The sequence below is a fragment of the Festucalex cinctus genome, chromosome 6 (genome assembly GCF_051991245.1).
Source record: "Festucalex cinctus isolate MCC-2025b chromosome 6, RoL_Fcin_1.0, whole genome shotgun sequence".
NCBI lineage: Eukaryota > Metazoa > Chordata > Actinopteri > Syngnathiformes > Syngnathidae > Festucalex > Festucalex cinctus.
This window is the reverse complement of record NC_135416.1, coordinates 18,716,743-18,737,348: the sequence shown is the minus strand read 5'-3', so window position 1 is coordinate 18,737,348 and position 20,606 is coordinate 18,716,743. Positions and strand designations below refer to the sequence as shown.

At 39.0% G+C, this 20,606-nt stretch overlaps 2 protein-coding genes across 4 annotated transcripts; both read left to right on the top strand.

Annotated features, from left to right (window-relative positions):
* The first annotated feature begins 567 nt into the window (after positions 1 to 567).
* Positions 568 to 14,397, top strand: cp110 (centriolar coiled-coil protein 110). Of its 3 annotated transcripts, XM_077525164.1 has the most exons (10): positions 568 to 1,190; positions 3,356 to 3,484; positions 4,401 to 6,624; positions 6,736 to 6,845; positions 9,077 to 9,154; positions 9,537 to 9,653; positions 11,595 to 11,693; positions 11,859 to 11,975; positions 13,022 to 13,104; positions 13,563 to 14,397. In XM_077525164.1, the coding sequence occupies exons 1-10, from the start codon at positions 1,068 to 1,070 to the stop codon at positions 13,717 to 13,719; spliced, it is 3,237 nt and encodes a 1,078-aa protein (XP_077381290.1). In that variant the 5' UTR covers positions 568 to 1,067; the 3' UTR covers positions 13,720 to 14,397. The 3 variants fall into 3 exon arrangements, 2 of the variants coding, with proteins under 2 accessions (XP_077381290.1, XP_077381291.1); XM_077525165.1 differs by lacking the exon at positions 9,077 to 9,154 and having other exon boundaries at positions 13,563 to 14,320; XR_013284053.1 differs by lacking the exons at positions 11,859 to 11,975; positions 13,022 to 13,104; positions 13,563 to 14,397 and adding an exon at positions 9,248 to 9,333 and having other exon boundaries at positions 11,595 to 11,691.
* A 611-nt stretch (positions 14,398 to 15,008) lies between these two features.
* Positions 15,009 to 19,955, top strand: sirt7 (sirtuin 7). Its single transcript, XM_077524574.1, has 10 exons — positions 15,009 to 15,197; positions 15,301 to 15,438; positions 15,662 to 15,766; positions 15,835 to 15,905; positions 15,988 to 16,060; positions 16,137 to 16,235; positions 16,475 to 16,711; positions 16,947 to 17,027; positions 17,145 to 17,251; positions 18,657 to 19,955. The coding sequence occupies exons 1-10, from the start codon at positions 15,093 to 15,095 to the stop codon at positions 18,847 to 18,849; spliced, it is 1,209 nt and encodes a 402-aa protein (XP_077380700.1). The 5' UTR covers positions 15,009 to 15,092; the 3' UTR covers positions 18,850 to 19,955.
* Positions 19,956 to 20,606: the final 651 nt, after the last annotated feature.

Sequence of the window (20,606 nt, the reverse complement as noted above, 5' to 3'; positions counted from 1 at the left end):
CTGTTATTTGGTAGATTCGGTTTATATATAATTATTGAATGTAATATCACGTGAGTATTGGAAATGTAAAAATTTTCTATAATGACTGGCAGTGAATGAGTTAAATGGGGGGGGGTTGACTTTTACAGGAATAGGTAAGTAACTGTCTAACTTGTCTTTCAAAGACAGCCTATTTATTGTGATGTATACATAGAAATTATATGTATTATATAATTACAATTATTGCTGTATTTTTTTTATTGCGTTGGTTAAAAAGAAACTAAATTTGTGAAATAAAACTTTGTTATTGAGGAACCCTAGAAAACAGGTTTTGTGTGTGTTGTGTGGTAGCCGATGAATATGTAATTTTCATCGACAGCAAAAAAAATAAAAATAAAATAAATAAATAAATAAATAAATAGTTGATTCAATTGATAAAATTGTTAGACGTCACGTTATTTCTATTTAATGCAAAACACGAACTGCATTTTAAAGATGAAATAAAATGCACCCGCTGTACCTGTAGGGGGCATTGGCTCGTTTGTATTAGCTTAGCTGGACTCTTCTTCGTGTGCTCCAACTTGGAACTTGTGAAAATATGGACTTAAGCGTCTTTTTAAAAGTTGATACCTCAAGAAACCAATTTCTTACATGGTAACGAGGGTTTAAAGAGTGAAATTAGTGCATAAATTCGTCCTGTTTCTATACATTTAATGTTTTTGACTGTTTTGGTTGCTTATATTTAGTATAATAAATCCGTGATGATTCTGGGATCCGTCCCTGGTCTTGTTGCTCTCCAAACTGTCACTGGTAGTTTCTCCGGGAAGAGAGGCGGGTAAAACGTAAACGCTACACTTGCAGAAATTGTGTTTTGCTTTCGTGTAGTGGCTTATTCTTGAGTGTTCCCACCGTTCTATTGTAGACTTGATCAACCTTAATCTTGCGAGTAGACTTTTCTACGAAATAGTGTGCTACTTAACTAGCTACGAAGCTAGCTGGCTAGCATTGTCACGTCATAGCAACCGTTATAAAAGACAAAACTGCGCTGGATCCGAATGTGATCCACAGCCAACTTCAGGAAAGATCCAATGGAGGACTACGATACGTTTGTCCGGAATCGTCTGACACAGCTGCAGAACAAAGATGAGGAGCACAAAAAGCCTACGTCTTCTGCTATTCGCTTCTATGGAGCACCCATCCTGCCCCCCGTGGTATGAACATTTGTTTTTAACCTACCTCGCTCTCATTCTTTTCTATAAATAAAAGGAATATTGTAGCCTTTTGGGTAAAGTGAGACTTTCCACTAAGGTAGGAACTGTCCTTGAGACTTGACTCTTAGACCTAATTTGTACCTTTTAGCTGGAAAAGAAGCAGCAAATAACTTATTCGACTTTTGGGTGACGTTTAAAATTCAGAATGAGCATAAAATTCAATATAACCTTTCTAAAATAACTAAATTTCACCATCCCTACATTTTTAATGAACTTGTAAAACTATCCACAATTTCTGTAATTTGTGCACAGTTTGCGGTTACCTTACAAGGGCCTGAATGGCGAGTGCTTTGTTACATAAGAGGACCACTCCGTTCCTGGTCAAAATGGAAATTCTGATCTAAAAAGTCTTCTTCACATTGCTGTTCATATATTGGCATCATGAGACCAAGAACATGCCTACCAGTTGATAAACAGTATCTTGCTATTGCAAGGCTTCAGAGGGAAATGGCCCCTGAAGTTAGATTGTCACAGCGATTCATTGCAGGTTGCAAAAGAGATAAAGAGAAAATGGCAGAGTGACAGAAATAGGTAGAAGTGGCGAAGTTTATTTATTTACCTCTTATCACAAGCAAGTCGCAAAGCGCTTTACAAGCCCACAGTTGACAAATAAGCACCCAACCAGGCGAGGAAAAACTCAAAACCCCATTTGAGGAAAAAAGAAGAAACCCTGAGAATGAGAAGTGATCATAGGTGGGAGTATCCATCCACCTTCCAGGATGGACAGGTTGCAATAGATGCGGAGTGTGCAATATTTAACACTTAATATGGTTTTATACTAGAACAACATGAGATGAAGAGCTGCAGGAAGACACCATCGGGGAAAGTTCATTTCTCAGGATGTGGCCTTGTCAATGCAAAATTATCCAGAGCAATGCCTCTGGAGAAGGTGCCCACCTCAGATCTTGTCCTCGTCGGTCGGTGCAAAAGAATCCATACAGCAACAACATCAGATTCCGTTATCATTACCTAGCACCCTCTCCAAGTGGGAGAGGAGGGAGAACGAGAGGAGAATTGTCAGTAAAACAGGTCTACTACATGCAGTTTAACTATATGCAAGAGGATAAACGTTTCACCCGCTTTGGCTAAAGAGTCCGCATATCGTAAATTTGCAAGGGATTATTTTGAGAAATGGACTAAAAGAGTGAATGTTTAACATGTTTGATTTTGAGGTTTCCAAGTATCCCAAAAGTTCAAATTGCTGTTAAAATGTATGAAAATAATTAGTAGACTAGACAATATGCATCATTAGCAAAATGTGTTCTTAGCCGACTCGTAATGTGTGAGTCTTGATTTAACACAAAATCCCTCACCTCTCTAACTACATTTCTATAAATGCACATAACAACCAATAAAATTAAAATAAAATACACCAAGAACAATAATAATATATTAATAGCTGAGGTGAAGTTTTTCTTATTACTTGAAAATGGTTTACTTAACCAGAACCCTACATCTTGGTGTGCATTGAGTGGTCCTTGGAATATTTCATGGCTTGAACACCTGTTGTGAATTTTGCCATTTACCGTAGCTCCCTGACTGGAATTTTTTGCTCACCGTTTTCGTGGTCATTTTGAGCCCACGGAACGAGATCTTGCATCGATCCCCAAAGCAGGCCTTGCTTGTTTTTAGGTGGCCATGTGAATTCTTCTAAATTCTAAATGTGTGTGATGTGATTTATACGATTTTATTTCACATTCTGTCTCTTACGTTTGAAGTACTGTATACCTATGATGCAAATTACAGACCTCTGTCGTAATTTTAATTTGAGAAGTTTCAAAATCGGTGGCTGACTAAATACTTAATTGTCCTACTATAGTTGTGCAAATAGTCCTGAAACACTGAACAACATATACATTCCAAAATTTAGAGGTCAAATGAATTTTGGCTGTAAATGTTAAAGTGCGTTTTAGGATCATCCTGAAAATTTGACCATAAGAGGATATCTTTATGAATAGTGTATGATGGAGCCCATCTTTAGATACTTGAGTTATTTACAACATCACCTGATCCTATAACTCGAATCAATGCTTTACTCGTGATAATCGCCATCATGTGTGGTAGTGGGTGTTTTGTTACGTCTCATGATTTATTTCTGTTAACAGCTCACAGATACACGGAGAGAGGAAATGCGGCAGTACAAAGAAGAAGTGGTGCAAAAAGATGCGATCAGTCGACGGTTGAAGGACAATCAAAGACTGGCATATGTGCAATCAATTCTACACAGTGTTCAGGTACTTGAGATTTGCTATATCCTGTATGATTCAAAGATTTTGTGTTCTCAGGCTCAGTATGTTGTAGGGCTGGGAATCTTTGACTGTCTCACGATTCGATTCGATTACGATTTTTTTGGTCTACGATTCGATTCAGAATCAATTCTCGATTCAAACGATTTTCAATTCAAAATTATTTAATTGACAAATGATTTCTGCTTCAATTTACAGATATGCACAACATTGTCATGATCTTCTCGAGTCTGCTTTTCAAAACAAAATGACAAATAGAGACATTGAAGTGTCTTTTTTTGTTTTGTTGTTGTTGTTTTTTTGTTTTTTTGTTTAACCATTTATTAATTTTGTATTGTAAGTGCCCTTTTCCACAAAAACAACACGTGGGCTACAACTAACTGCCTTTTCCCCTTCTTCTTCATTTCTAATTTAAATAAAATCGATTTTTGGATATTAATATCGATTCGATTCGATTAATAAATGAGAATCTCGATTCTTTTATTAATCGATTTTTTTGGCACACCCCTAGTATGTTGTACTATATCACTTTTTATAATCCATAAAAAAATGAAATGTCAGTCAAGGAAGGTTGCCACAAAGAGGATGTGGAAAAGATTAAAAAAAAAAAAAAAAAAAAGGGGGATTTATTTAAAAGTTGGTGCTCATGCTCATTCAATGGAATGTAACTGGTGCAGTGTGTAATTTGCTTGCATATATTTTTACTACAAACTTCACTATTTCATACACAGCTACATATTAAATAATACAGTTAGGTATTGTTGTAAAATACTATGTGTACTGTGTATACAATATTAATAGTGGTGGCCTTTAATGAACCAAACCAAAATGGTTATGTACACAATTTGATATGGTACCTTTTCTCTATTAGTTAAAACATTAAAGTTGTTTTTCTAAATTATAGATAAGGCATTCACCAACATTGGAGGATTTACTTGAGGAATTGAAGTTCACCCCAAAATCTTTGGAGTCCTCAAAGTCCAGTGAATCTAGCCAGCCAAGTATGAATACCGTGGCAGAAAGGATTAGTCCATGCATACGTCCGTTGTCATCAACAACAAACAGCGCCTTTTTCACCTCTCAAGTGATTCCTCAACCAAATCACAAGGGAGGGTGCCTTGTTGAGCATCGTGGAAACCAGCAATCATCTGAACCAAGCTTTAATAGTGCCAAACACTTATCTGCATCTTTGGGCTGTGAGAGTCAAGCAATTGCGGAAAACACCACGAGTCGTTCACAAAGTCTTGACATAAGGAGTGTTGGCCCACAGAGAACGAATAATACAACTGACTATTTTCTTCGCAAGACCTCAAAGGCAATTTCCAATGTACCAGATATTTTTAGCTACCCTCCCATAGATGGAGAGGAATTGGAGAGAAGTGGACAAGAGTCATCCTTGTGTCATGCTTTCATAGGAATGAATGACAGCTGTTGTGCTGCATTTCAAGAGAATTCCATTGGAAGTGATAATTCACCTGGAGGGGACAGTGAAAATATTCAAATGAAAAATGCTGAGAGTCAAAATGATCTTCCCTCTTCTACTGCACTTAACATGAAGGAAGGCCAAAAAATTAAGCAAGTGATTGTCCCTGTCTCCTCTTCGGACAACTGTAGCTCTTTACACATTCCTGAGTTACCTCAAACACAAAGCATTGATTGTTCATCTGCTGATCAGCTTAATCAAAGCAACCCAGAAAATACAGAATCGGTGCACACACCAGAGCCCCAAGCACAATCACAGACTCCTAATCGTCCAAGCCTCCAGGACCTGCTGAGGAAATCTCAGGAGTACCGCGAGCAACAGCGCTTGCTTAGGAACCAAGCCAAAAATTCTAGAATCCAGGAGAAAGCACAAGAACAACCAAGAGTGGAGGAGAAGAGCCTGTCTGATAAGGAGAACAATGAGTTTTACGACAAAAGTACGGAGGGGAGAAAAACTAAAGAGAAGAGATTTGTCAAAACAGTGAATACTACCTGCAAAAAATCCAATGAAAAAAATATTTTCCCAGATGAGTTGATCAGCAAAAAGGCAAACCGTGATCCTGAAAGAGTTTCGGAACATATCACCCTATCTCACCCACAGCTCTTGTCGCAGTCCCAAGCTCAAAATGTCCACCACATGAACAATGATCAGACAACCACAGACCCATTTCCTTATCTGGACGGCCCTAAAACCAATCACTCCATCCCAGTGCCTAATTTATGCCTGAGTCCTGTTTACAATAAGAGCTCAAGTAATATGCCAGATGAAGCAGATAACTTCAGGAGGAAAGTTTGTATTAGCTCAAGCTATAATGAAAGCCACAAGGCTGTTGAAGAATGTAACCTGGGACCACAAGGCGATGTACCAAATATAGTCCAGAGGTCACAGCACATAAACCAGCTCGAGTCCGGCCTGTCCAGCTTAAAAGACCTGATCTCTGAGCTAGGGTTATCCCTCAAGGAAAATGAAGAGAACTGGGAGGATCAGCCTGATGAGAGCAGTGAGGCTAGAAAACGACAATCACTTGACTGTTGCAGAAGCATGTTCAAAAAGACAGATGAACAAAACGGCAACAAAGACAACATTCGGCCAATCTTGCAGGATGACGAAAAAGAGGTTGTTAATTTAGCAGAGATCAGTCTTGTCAACACCTTTACACTTCAGGGCAAAATCAATGAAGAAGCGTTCAACATGAGTTCTCGACAGCTGGAAGGAAGCAGGAAGCAACAGCCACCGGCTCAGTATGTGTTCTCTGTTGCCAAGTGGATGCCAATTCCTCATGTTTCCAGAAGTGCTCTACCAGAACCCGCAGTTCCAGATGATGTGCCAATGCTGATGGACAGCAATTCACATCATACGGACAGAAACCGGGACAGTCATAATGTGCCCTGTGTCAGCCAATCGTTTGATGGGGACACACCGTCCGAGGTGCGGCTCCTTGACGGTTCAGATTCTGAACAAGACTCAAGTGGCCACTTGGTCCCAGCGAAGGAACTGACTCCCGTGAGTGTGGCAGGTTTTGAGGGCACGTCATCCAAGGTCAAACGGAGACTGCTTATGCATGTGACAGACAACGTGGACATGACTGAAGCACCCAGCATTGAGGACTTGTCAGAGGTCAAATTCAGCTACAGTACTTCCAGAGGTAAGATCCACATATCTAAAGTGCTATAGAAAATTGATGGATAACCTAATAGATGGATGTTGTTGTACTAACAAGTTTTTTTTTCTTCCCTTTATCATTTTGTGGTGCTAGTGGCTTCACCGAGGAGTGACCGTTTTGCGGAGGAACTAAAGCAGGTCCAAGCTGTTCAGCTCAGAGCCCTGCAAGAAGAGCACAGGAGACAGCAGGAAGAATTGTGCCAGGTGAGACTCAAGATGTTTAAAACATTCTTAGCAGAGAACAGAAACATTCTTTAGCTGCATCTGGTTGGTTATACTAGTTAGAAATGTGGCTGTCAAGTTGTATGAGCAAAAAGCGAGAAGTGCAGGAATGAAATAATGTTGTTTCTCTAATCTCCGTGTTTGAACTTCATGAATATTTCTTACACTGAACATGGATACTGTCACACACAGCTCATCCATCCCAACGGGCTACTTCTTGCATGATGTTACATCACTTTCTGCTCTGCAGGTCTAATTGTAATTCCTGTAGAGTAGCCATAATTCACTCAAGTGAGGTTTGCGACTTCACCCAAAGTCACCTATGCAAGACATGAAGAATAAATGTTTGTCCCATATTTTAAAGGTTAGATTAGATCAAGATTGTTTGAATGAGAATTTCATCTGCTGGGATATCACATTAACCCCGAACCTTCATTTGAAACATTGACATGGTTCCATAGGCTAGGGCTGGCCAATTAATAGAATTTTACATTAATTCGATTTTAGCTTCTCTCAATCTTAAAGACATAATAGAAGAAAAGCAATTAATATGCCGAACAGCACAGTCTATGTGAAAGTTTCTTACATTGTGAAAGTACCCTAAATGCATCATGTTGCTTGCACAGCCAGCATGTGACATTATGTGATTGGCGTTTTCACGTAATTTTCTGTCTTCACGGCGAAAATGCCGCAGTGTGTGCGCCGTATGGTTGTACCAATAAGTCTGGGAGGAGCTCTGCATGCAAATTTTATCGGTTAAGAATGTGATAATAAATGTTCACTCATAAGATATACATCTCCGTGTGCTACCCAAACATTCGTCTGCATCATTTTGTCAGAACCATAAACAATGAATTGAAAGCAAGCCTCATAGTTTCAATGTTTTGATGGCATTTATAGTAAATAGTAAGTCAACAAACGTGTGGAGGGTTAGCAACCCGGAGCTATCTTTACCCTTTGGCTAAAAACAACAATTGAGAACATAAGGCCTAGTAGTTTCTGGTCATTTTGGAGGCATTCAACTGGTCGTGCACAAAGTTCGATCCAGCGCAGACAACTGAATAAACCGGACAGCGACTCTCTTGTGTCTCTCTTACACAAGCCGTGACTACAGCGTTTAACCATTTTAATTATTATTTTTTTCTTGCCTTTGGATAACCACGCAATGCAACACCAGGAGCTGGATTGCTTTGTTTGTCCGTAGCAAAAATCACATGCCGGCTTGCGTCTTGATTGGTTTACTAGGTCATGCGGGCGTGGTTTACGGTAAGGTCAATTAAGCAAGCATGGTCATACTTCTATCAGATTGTGATCCTGGCTGTGTCTTCGCAGAGTAGTAGTTTACCTTTCAAACTCACTTGAGTGTTCACTTCATTTGCCTTTAACTGCACATTAAAATTCACCATGGGAATTATCCATCCATTTTTGGCAAATATAAGACTAGACGTTAAAAAAAAAAAAAAAAGCCTACAGGATTCCAACATAAATGTTTCATCACATCCCTAAGAGCTGAGATTGTATGGTCGCCTCTGTGTGCCTATGTGTGTGCGTGCGTGCTTCAAGGGCGCCGGCTGTTCGTATGCCATTCACTTGTCTCACTTATCGCCACCTTGCATCTATACGTCATATTCCAGTTCAGTGTTCTCGCCCGATTAATCAAGAGCTCTGTTCAATTGATGTATCCTTAACAACAATATAATGAAGTTTAAGCTGTTAAATAAAAATGCTCCTTTTCGCCTCCCCTCTGTGATTTGTGATGAGATGGGAGCCCAAGCTGGCCTTTGCTTAGAGGGAGGAGGGGAGCAAGGGAATTGACACAAAAAAGGAAAGGATAATTTGTTTAATTCATGAGTGTCCGTGGTTAAGTGCCAGATCGTCCTGCCGTGTGCCACTGCTAATGCTCTCTCTCTCTCTTTTTTGTCTCGTCCCTCTTTGTTTTGTTTCATGCCTCCTCTGCTGTCCTTTTTGCTCTCTGGCTGTATTATTTCTGCCTTCTCTCCTGTCTCATTATCCCCGTCGTGCCTCTCCTATGCCCCATCCCTCCATGTCTGCCTCTTTCTCTCTACCCTCAATTAATTCCTTCCCCCTGCCTCGTTTTCTCTCCTTTCCAATTCAATATTTGCCCACCTTGTCTGCTTCCCCAAATACATACGACTGCACACGCGCATGCTCTTCCTGACTTTGTACACCGTGACCTCACGTCTGCTTCTTAGGCACTCGCAGCGCGTTACTCCCTTCTCCAGAGCTCGTCCTTCCCGTGCTCCCTGTCAGGCTCTCGTCTTGGAGACACGGTGACATTCTCAAAGCTCTCTCAGGAATAACTCTTGTGTTTGTCACTGATATGAAACATTCTGCTATTTGTCTGTTTGTCTATTCATCACCAGTCGTTTTATCCTTTCAACCAAAAAAAAATAAATCTATCAGTTCTTTTTTTTTTTTTCAATAGCCTCGAAGGCTTGGCAATCAACAAGTGAGTGACAAGAACCTCTCAGTTGCTTATGATTCTGTATTAAAGCAGTGCACGTGCACAGATGCACTAAACAGATGCCAAGCGAAAGACCTTGAGAGTCTGGAAAATTAATTGGTTGTCACTGATGGAATTAGCATTCTCCTCTCTCATCCCCTCCTCTTTTCATTATTCACCCGGCGCATCACTCCTTCCCTCTTCATTAGCCCCCCAGGCCTCACCTAGACCGCTGCCGCCCCCTGCTGTTAGCTGCTGTCAAGGGCTATCTGACGCGCAGGCTGCTCAGGACCGAGAGAGTGGCGCAGCTGGCGCGGACCATCAGGGTGAGTGAAGCCTGCCATTGTCTCATCTGCTCCAGCTAAACTGTGCTGCTTTGGTATGTTGAAATGTACGACGGCATGTTAGGCCAACGTATAGAGGGCGGGGGCAATATGCAGAGAAAAAAAGTAATACATTTGTGAGTTTAGAAAGTGGAAAATTTGTGACTTTCTAAAGAAACAAATTTGCCACTTTCTAAACGCAAATTTGCGACTCTCTGAAGTGGGAAATTTACGCGTTTATAAAGTGGCAGATTTGTGAGTTCATAAAGTGGCAGATTTGCGAGAAAAAAACCTCAGAAATTTATGAGAAATACACGTAGTGTAGCTATAGTCTAATCATTCTATCAGCTGACTAGCACTAACCAATCAGAAAGCTAGCATGCTTTAGGTAAATGCAAGTGAATGACGGAAAGCAGCAGATTCGACACATCAACTTGGATACTTGTACAAAAAAAAACAAAAAAAACAAACAAATGTGTGGATGTGTAAATCATAATTCTGGAAACATAAATGTACAAGTAAATATACATTTTAACAAATTAAGTTAAATGCTTGATCCTCAGGGTGTGGACCTTCGCAAAGCGAGGCGTCTTTGTCGCTGGCCGTACCCAATGCTTCAAAGAGCGAATGCTTTAACGTCATATGGTTAATCTCTGCTATCTCCTTATTTGAAAACCTGACCGAAAAGTATTGGCGAAGTTTCTGAGTTTTTTTCTCGCAAATCTGCCACTTTAGAAACTCGCGAATTTATGATTTTTTTTTTTTTGTCCCAAATTTGCCACTTTAGAAAGTGAGAAAGCAAATTTGAGGCCCTAATACACCTTCTTACAAATGCCATTTGCAGTTTTTATTTATTTATTTGGGGTTGGGGCTTTCTGTTAGACAAAAGTAGATCTTTACTCCCATCTTTTGGCATCTATAGGCAATTACAGTACAGTGTAAAGTCAATTTTCACCCCTATTCACAATAGGGCAGCGTCCCTGTGCAACATCAATAACAGGTTCACTGTAATAGAAGATAAAATGCAAGACGCTAGGTTACATGTTCGCTTATCTAATAACTACATTATGGCTTGTCGTTTTTTAATAGTGTCAAATGATTTGCGAGATGCGCAATTAAAACCCCCAAATCAGTTGCTCTGCTATGTCTGTCCTGCAACAGTGCGAGTTTTAAGTCGCTTTCTAATTGGCTGTTGTTCCGTTTCAAGTCACAAACACAAAAGTCTTGAGATTGGCTGACCTTGTGTCACACATAAAAATTTGCATCAAACTGAAGTCTTATAATCAGGCCCTTGTGGACTGTGATTGGATTCAAGAAAAAAATGCTCAAATTTGGCCCAATTTTTTTTTTTTTATATGTATATCCTGCAAAGATTAAACGGTACAGACAGCCGATGAGACATTTAATTGAATCCCTTTGCTATTAACTCAATCACTCCCAGCCATTTTCACTGAAGCAACCCCCTTCGCTCCCGGCTGTTTTACTGGATCTTAACTGATTTTGCAAGGACCACAGAATATTGTGTTCTTTTGCTATAAAAACATAGAACCTACTAAAAGACAGATAGAGTCTCTTCTTTCATCAGGGAAAAAAAAGTATATTTCTATCTGTTTCTGTTTTGCAGCAATTAGCATTAGAATATAACTAAGCTTCATCATTATTCACAAATCTGTTTAGAATTGTGTGGAAAGGCCTGTTTTCAACATGGCCCTGGTTGATCTCTTATACTCTGCTGCCACCTGCTGGTCCGTTCTTTGCAGTTGAGAGGCTGCATCAAAGCCTTCTGTATACTCTGCCATAAAAAAAGAAAACTTATAAATACATCTTTGGGACACTTAAAACATTTGAAATACAACATATTTATACATTTTTGTAAACAAATGAGTTAATATTATAAAATACATTTTCTTCTGTTATTACAATGATTGTGTGTATTTCTTTCAGGACTCACAACAATTCCTGCGGGCTTTCCAGCTGCCTCCTCACAGAGGGGATATCTGTAGCAAACAGGATCGTTTATTGCAGCAGAGAGTCGCTCTGCAGGTATTAAGTCAGCCACATGTTGTACCCATCTGTTGAGTTGCCTCCTGCCAATGTGCATTTACCCTTTGAAAAGCAAATTACCCAGAACTGAGATTTTACTCGTTCACTCAAACAAGTGTCTGCATTGTGATGTATTTATATATTTATTTTTTGTCTCTCCGCCAGCTGCGAACGGCGCGTTACGAAATGTACGATATCTTCTTCTCTCTGTCAGTGGCGGAAAGGATGCAACTGATTATTTTGGACAGAGAGCTGACCAGGGTCAGAGTGCGTAGACGACAGGTAACTGACAGCTTTCTAGCCAAGTGGGAAACATGGTGGGAAAGTCACTTTATAACCTATCAAAGAGTGTTCCCTTGACTTATGAGTGCGCCCACTAACAACCTTTTTGAATTACAACGCATCATTTGGTCGATTTTTATTTTATTTTATGTTATTTTGCTTTAGGATGCCAATCAAAAGTACTGGCAGAAAAGAACCCCTCCCACCGATGCAGTCTCGGCTTTTTATTGAACAGGACAATTAGTGAATTGCATAAATGCGAAATGAAAACACTAGCATGGAGCAGGCTCGAGTTCAGTCAGTGAATGAAATGAACCCAGCGGTAAACGATTCACTTTCTAGCAAGAAGCAGATGTGGAAAATGGCTGACCCAGAGCTGGAGTCAGCTGTTGATGTCACAGTTAGGCCACGCCTAATTAAAGCCACAATAACCAAGGTTAATATAGTTAGTGAAAATGAATGGAAAAAATTCAAACTTAAATTTAATGAACATTTTCACAAACAAAAATAATACACAAGTGTTTTTTTTTAAAATGCTAATTAACTGGAACAACATTGTATGTTTACAAAACTAGCTCCAGCACACCTGTGACCAAAGTTTTTAAATGCACAATGTGTTTTTTTTTTTTAATCTATCACTTGACAAATATCCCATATAAAAAAAAAATAATGCTAATGTAGTAAAAGCTAAACTACCAAAATCTATTCAAATGATAAAAACTAACATCCCCACTCAAAAAAAATAAATAAAAAAAAAATAAATCAAATTAAGTGATTGGTGATGGGATGAATTCAACTTAAAATTCAAAGTACCACTGTACGTGAATTCATATTCATTGGGATTTGCATTATTTGGTCCATTTTCCTCAAAAACGGTACACGGCTTGTCTGCATCATTATAATATTTAAAAAATTCTTTGTTATTCATCAGCACAGCTTTTGATTACAGTCAGCAAAGATTGAAATGTGAGTTCTATACGCATTTCTGTGCTGCATCTGGGGGAAATCACACAAGACGATTCTGACGTGTGTTTTTGTTTGTTCAGATGGATCACGCAAGCTGTCCGAAAGGAAGGAGTTCTCTTTCTGCTGAGACACAGAAGTCACTCCAGAGGAAAAGAGGCATCTTGTGAGTATTCCATCCTGGATATTTGGATCACAACCACCTCATTTTGTAAATATAGTTGATAACATCATATTTAACACATGAGGGCTTGTAACACAAAAACGTCACATGACAAGAATGGAAAATGGCTAATTGGGACTCAATTTTCACTTTTTCACTGAGGGGTGTACTCACATTTGTTGCCTGCGGTTTTGAAATTAATAGCTGTGTGTTATTTTGAGAGGACAGGAACTTGCTATACAAGCACTCTACTGACAACTTAATTTCATAGCAAAGTCTTATTTCTTCAGTGTTGTCCCATTAGAATATATATTTACAAAAATGTGTACTCACTATTGTGAGGTACTGCATGTATCCGAGGTATCCATGTGCAATGTATGCTTTTAGAAAATAAAACATTTTGTACCACAGACAGAAGCTTTTGTCAGCAGCTGAACCATTTGCTGTCTTTTACCCACCAGGATTCAGAGGACGGTGTCAGAAAGACGCAGGGGAGTTGTGACAACTGAACACAGGCCAAGATTCACAAGCTATCAGCCGCTTGAAACCAAGCGAGGGCGTTTGAGAACAAAGCCTGCACGGATCTCTCAGAGCTTTTCCTCCTGCAGACTCCGATGACACATGCTCCTTTGGTTCCACTGAGAACTCAAGGTTACATTTTTCAAATCTGGGATTACTACTGTAGTGTCTTAATTCCTGTATAAATTACAGGATACTTTCACATTGAAGCACTGAAATGGCTGAATCTGATTTCTGAAAGCCTGCAAATGGATCCAAAAATATAAACATCATAGCTATGACGGTGACTTCAACAACAGCCCTATGTGTGCATGTTTTTTTTTTTTTTTAAATTCAGTCTTTCGGTTTTTCTCATTTAAAGATCAAAAGCACCGGCACTACAGAATTAATGTCTTCTCTCAATATGTTATCAACTCTCTGATTTTTGTGATTATATTACAGTATTTTGTGGCCCTAGTTTGGACTATTGTAACATCAGTAAGTCTGCTCTCCTCAAGTGTTGCCTTAATTATCAAGCCCTGGATTTTTGGTTTGCTTTACATACATACCAAAAAAAATCTCTATTTTGTTTGATTCAAAGTGAATTTTGTGTTATTTATATTTGTAGGTGTGCATATTATTAGTATGATAATAAACGTTTTTTTTTTACATGTCAGCAGACAGAGTGGCGTCCAATATCTGACATTTCAAGGTTGCAAATGGCTTTCAATGAGCTACGTTTGCACAGTGGTGTAAAAATATGGCATCATCACGCAGCACAAGAAGCCATGCCAAGTATTAGTATTTTCCATTTGATTGTTTTATATTTATTGCCAAAATGTGTTGAATATTTACAATAACTATGGCAATCTGAGCAATGAATGAACTACAGTAGTTTGCTCAGCAGTATGAGACGGTGGCACAAGAAGCCTAGAAGTTATTTTCAAGTGAATCTTTACTGTATGGCATTTTAAAGTTAAAAACAAAAGCAGACACATTTGGTAATCCTAAATGACTTCAAAGTAACAAAACATATTTTATAGTGTATTCTGTATGAGGACTGGTTTCTAGCTCTTAGACAGTATGTGACAGGTAAGATAATTATTTCTTCTCAGTGCATGCATTACCGAAGTTGATAAAAGGGGGAAACTTTTTGTGTGCAGACATTTTTCCCCTCCTTATATCGTGTTTAAAATGAACAGAAATAATATACCATAATGTTTTTTCAAAACGTACCAATAACTACATTTCAGAGTATTCTTTTTTTTTTTTACTCATCTTTTACCCAAGTGTATGAGGTGAAGTACTTACACATGTATAGGAGCATTTTTTTTTTCTACAAGTGTTAGTACTCTGGTGTAGAGTACTTTTGCCTGCCCACTCCAAGCCACAGGGGGCGCTACCCGCTTTAGCGTCAACTTAGACCATCCGCCCGGCTGTAGTTAAAGGGAGCTTGTTTTGAAAACGGAGCCACTTAGCTGGTTAAACCCGTAATGGCAAACGAGACGGAATGCGGTGTCTCTTCCCGTACAGAGAGAAAAGCTTTACAAAAGGCCAAGATATTGCAACGAGAAAACGAGAGGAAGATCATTAGGCTGGTGAGATATTTTTTTAAAAAAGCGACATGCACTCTCCCAACTAACAAAATGAGTCGGCGCTAGTCGAGTTGTAGTTGACCGCGGTTGCTCTTTTAAACTTTAGGTTGGACGTATCTTGAAAAAACCTGAGGTTGAGAGGTCCGAGGAGGACGCTTCCGTACTTGTGTTACACAGAGAGACAGTGGAGGAGCTCTGCAAGCGAAAGATCCGCCGAAATGAACTCAAGAGGAAGCAAGAGGAGGTAATGCAGTTTATTTAACAGCTTGACAATCCATACGCTTATCCCAAAGCAAAAATGTTGTGTTCACGGCTACAGCCCATCCATTCATGATACACGTTAGCTTAGTTGAAGACTTAAAATTCTCAAGTCAGCTGTGCTGGACTCCATCTTACCCACGACACTGGAATCATCATTATTTCGTAAAGCACTTGACCATTTGTTCCCTCCTTTTTATTTCTTACAGGTGTTTGATACTGCTGATGACCTGAAAAGTAAAGTGAGGCAGCTGGCTGTGACCGTCAAACAAGCAAAGCACTTGGTGGTGTACACCGGAGCTGGAATAAGTACTGTAAGAAAGTCACGTTGTTTATTTACATGTTGCCATCTTCTTCCATGCTAATATTGTTTTAATGGTAGGCAGCATCCATCCCCGACTACCGAGGGCCCAATGGTGTTTGGACACAACTGCAGAAGGGCCAGACTGTCAGGTGTGATGGCATTTTAATTGTATGCTGTAATCTTTTTGATGGGACCATGCAGCATTTCCATTGTTTTTCTCCTTCTAAATAGCTCGTCTGACCTGAGCAAAGCGGAGCCGACGCTCACACACATGTGCATCAGGATGCTTTATAAGAAAATGCTGGTATGTATATTTATAGAAACACATGATACTAGGTATTTAACTGGTGTTTAAAAAAAGTGTTTGTTTGTTTTTAAAGGTGAAGCATGTTGTCTCTCAAAACTGTGATGGACTTCACCTACGTAGTGGTCTTCCTCGACACGCCCTGTCTGAACTTCATGGGAACATGTTTATTGAGGTGATACATACATATACATTAGGGATAGTACAACAATCATTTTTTTTGTGTTCGATGTTAAGGTGATGATAGTCAGGTCAACGTTGTTATTTACATTTGTCGCTTGTCAACCAGTCAATAGCCGCACCACTGTTAGCCTCCAAATATAAGGCTCACGTGCACGCATACATATAAAATGTGAACTCTCCGCTGAACAAATTTATTTTCTGAACATCCTGTGTTTCCTTCTGTCTGGTCAGGTTTGTACTTCCTGTTCTCCAGTCAGAGAATACGTGCGTTTGTTTGATGTAACGGAGCGGACATCCCTCCACCGGCACTGCACGGGCCGCAGGTGCTCCCACTGTGGCAGTGAACTCAGGGACACAATCGTGCACTTTGGCGAACGAGGAACCCTGGAGCAACCACTAAACTGGAAGGGAGCTGCAGAGGCGGCGAAGGCGGCTGACGTTATCCTCTGCTTGGGTTCCAGTCTAAAGGTACTTCCTGTCAACAACTTTGGTGCATGTTTTTGTTCATTCCGCATTGTGGGTAAAGATTACTTGATCACGACATGGGCCTTATTCAGATCAATTTTGAATTGATTTTATGGCATTAGTTGCCATAAATTCAATGTAAAATGAGGAGCTGTGAGTAGTAGTGAAAAAAAATGAAAATGAAAATGAAATCAAAGTTTCCAGGATAAAATCAAATCAAAGTTGTCTCCCTGTGCAGGTGCTAAAGAAATACGCTTGTCTGTGGTGCATGAATAAACCAGTTAGCAAAAGGCCCAAACTGTACATCATTAACCTCCAGGTACAGTATTGTGATTAAAATGTCATATACTGTAATTTGGTCTTGAGCTGAATAAACAGTGAGTAATATCTAATACTGCAATTGTGCATTTTTTTTTTTTTTTTTGGTTTGTTTTAGTGGACACCAAAAGATGACTTGGCTGTACTCAAAATCAATGCCAAGTGTGATGATGTCATGAGTCTTCTCATGCAAGAGCTTAATCTCCAGATTCCTGTTTATGACAGGTAGGTATTTTCTTTATAACGTTTCTGCAATATCGTTAATGGCAGCCCGAAAAGCGATCGGCCGTTTGGAGAAACTGAAAAATTTCCGATGGTCAGTCCACCCCTGACTATTTATCATTTATCATCCTAAGTCATTTAGGTCAAAATTGGATCATTCATAAATCATCAGTGGAACCTCTGGAGTCAGTTGGCTGCACTGAGAGAAAAGGCGGTGAATAATTTCACATGCCTATTTTTTAGTTATTTGTTATAAAACAAACAAACAAAAAAACGGTTATTAATGATTGTGTTCCACTTGGTGTTGATGCTTCATAAAATATACATTAATAACAACAACAACAACAATAATAATACAATTTTAGACATTTGTTTGAAGCCTAAAAATGTGCCAAAAGGTGAAAAACTTCAAGAGGGGCTAATACTTTTGCAAGGCACTGTGTCACCATTTCATTTTTCCCAACATTAATAATTGTTTATAAATGTGGACAGATATGAGTGCAGGGTTCCCTCGTCTCAGTTGGCTGCACTGAGAGAAAAGGGGGTGAATAATTTCTCATGTCTAATTTTTAGTTATTTGTAAAAAAAATAAATGAATAAATAAAAGTTCATGATTGTATTCCACTTGGTGTTGATGCATCATTAATAATAATAATAATAATAATCATCATCATCATCATCATCATAATAATCTTTTATTATTATTATTATTATTATTATTTTTAGTATTATTAATTTCTTTCTTTTTTTTTTTTTTAGATATTTGTTTGAAGCCTAAAATATGCCAAAGGATGAAACACTTCAAGGGGGGCTAATACTTTTGCAAGGCACTGTATTACCATTGAATTTTTCCCCACACTACCGGTAATAATTGTTTATAAATGTGGACAAATATGAGTACAGTGTTCCCTCGCCTTGGGTTAGGCTCGGAAAAAAATTCCCGCAATAAATGAACTGCGCAAAGTCGTCAGGTTTATGTTTTACAGTTATTATAAATGTTTTAAGGCTCTAAAAACCCTCACCACATAATTTACCGGTATACACTTTTCTTATTGATGCATTTAAATTTTCTCACTTTTCTCTCTTGTTTAAACATTCTCAATGTTCAACCCTTCATCAATTTTATAATAATAGGTACATTACTCTTAAAAAAAAAAAAAAAAAAAAAAAAAAAAATACATGCAAAATTGTTACGTTAAATCCATGATACAGCGAGGCAAAAAGGTAAACCGCGTTATCCGCGTTATCGTCATACAATTCCAGCTTCTTTGTGTGTGTGTGACTCATGTTATGCGGGACTAAATTATGTGATATTTTTAAGCCTACTTATTGTACAAATACCGGTAAGTCCAACAAGTCACACAGAGAAGGCACCAATTAGATGAAGTGTTTTGTTTTGTGTCTTCAGGGCGGAGGACCCGATCTTCAGTCTTGCTGCACCTCTGCAGCCTGAGGATGAGGACAGCCACACCCGTGCGCTCATCGCTCCCCACGCTTGTCCCGTTGCTGACCCTGGAAATGCCGCCAAGGCAGCGGCGGTGCAGGGCGGCTGGTTTGGAAGAGGCTATGGCAAAGGGAGGAAGAAGAAAAAAGCAGCCTAGTGGTGAATTACGGGCAAAAACATTACAGAGTGCATCATCTGGATTCATCATTCGGTGGACAAGTTGGGATTGAGGTGCTAATGATTTGTAATGTGTATAATTGATTATCATAGGATTTTGGTTTTGGATGTTGTATTAATGCATTGATATAGCATCCGTTATTTATTTATGAGGCAAAACTGTGTTATATTGACCGAGTGAGCACAGTTTATTTTTGGGGGATCAAAGATATTATGTGTCAAAAGCTACATTCCTCATGTTTACGCAACCTGTTGGTGAGTTGGTGCTCCAGTGGGACCTCTCGTGTCATATGGAACCGTAAACTGCTTGTTCAAAGTAGTAGTGGGACTTTTCCATGTGCTGCCATAAGGCGTGGCACCATATTGTACTGTATTATTGCAGCTATCAGTCGATGTTTATTTTGTGGTTGTTTGTGTTTTAAGTTTCTACAACCACTCTGCAAGCCTAACAAGTTTACCTGTAATTGAATTTTAGGGTGTGAAATGATAATGGCTTTATTTCAGTAAGCATAATTCATACACATTTGTGGACACAGTGGTTCTTTGTGCTGGTCAGACATGTTTTCAAGTGGTAAATTACTGCAACAAGTTTTGGCAGCTAGTCCAATGACAGTTAAATGTATTGTGTAAATTTGATTTGTTTTTTCTTGCATCAATGAATGTACCAAAACTGCCATTTATTTTCCTTTTTTGCTGATGTATTTGATTGCAATTGATTTGCGGTTTACTTATTTCCTGACCTCTCAGACTTATTTTACTCAAGTTATTGATCTATGCTGTTTACATTGTTTTTCATCCAAATCAGTTGTAAGGCAGAGCTATAAGTTAGAATTTTTATTTTGTGGTTGTTATTACGCTATTGAATTGAAGTTGAACTACATTACACCCATTCATTTGTCTCAGGAAGTTAACATTGTGCACCATTTGTCACTAAGGTTACGTGGGGCCAAAATAACCATACGAGTGTTGGACCACGTTATTAACACTCATGCCAGAGTTACATGTGAGGATTAATATGGTCCTTCTGTATTTTGCAACAAAAGATGACATGCTTCATGTGAGTCAATAAAACAGTCTTTATTTTGATATTGTTTTGTCATGATATTTTTATTATATCTTGCTGGTGGATAAGTGACGCATTAACCTAATAACGTTGTTCTTAGATAACGTTGCTGATTTAGTAAATTGTTTAATTGTTCACATGCACATACACGGTATGAACATCCATTTCAAAAGGGTAGTTTCAAGTTAATTTAGAGTGGACTGGAACCATATGGCTATAGAACATGTAAAACATGTCTTAAAGCAATAACATAACATTTCAAACCTGGGGTAATGTGGGGAAACAGGTGAGAAACTCCCTTCCCCTTTGGATTTCATTTGGGGCAAATTGGAGCAATTTAAAATCCGTCATATGAAACCAGCCTGTTTCACTGCGGGAAAGCGCAAGTTCCACGAACGCAGAGTCAGTGGAGCGTTCCGCGTCATAGGACACGTATTAACTGAGATGCATTCCTATAGGCTACTTTGATCATATGATCGATCAGACGAATGTTACATTCAATAAGGTGGGAAATACGGCGATTTCCTACTCTGATTGTACCAGTGGGCTCTTTGCACAGTCGACTACTTCCTGAACTGAATACCACGTTTTTGTTTCCTGTCTTACATGAGTGGACAAACGGATTAATCCAGGTGTGTCTGGCCAATGTTGTTGTAGTTACTGAGATCACGCAC

Excerpts from the sequence above, each read along its gene's own strand:
- cp110 (XM_077525164.1), top strand. The coding sequence starts at position 1,068 with ATGGAGGACTACGATACGTTTGTCCGGAATCGTCTGACACAGCTGCAG. Across the intron at positions 6,625-6,735 it reads CAGCTACAGTACTTCCAGAG|TGGCTTCACCGAGGAGTGAC; the intron begins GTAAGATCCACA and ends TTGTGGTGCTAG. Across the intron at positions 11,694-11,858 it reads AGCAGAGAGTCGCTCTGCAG|CTGCGAACGGCGCGTTACGA; the intron begins GTATTAAGTCAG and ends TCTCTCCGCCAG.
- sirt7 (XM_077524574.1), top strand. The coding sequence starts at position 15,093 with ATGGCAAACGAGACGGAATGCGGTGTCTCTTCCCGTACAGAGAGAAAA. Across the intron at positions 16,712-16,946 it reads GCTTGGGTTCCAGTCTAAAG|GTGCTAAAGAAATACGCTTG; the intron begins GTACTTCCTGTC and ends CTCCCTGTGCAG. Across the intron at positions 17,028-17,144 it reads TGTACATCATTAACCTCCAG|TGGACACCAAAAGATGACTT; the intron begins GTACAGTATTGT and ends GGTTTGTTTTAG.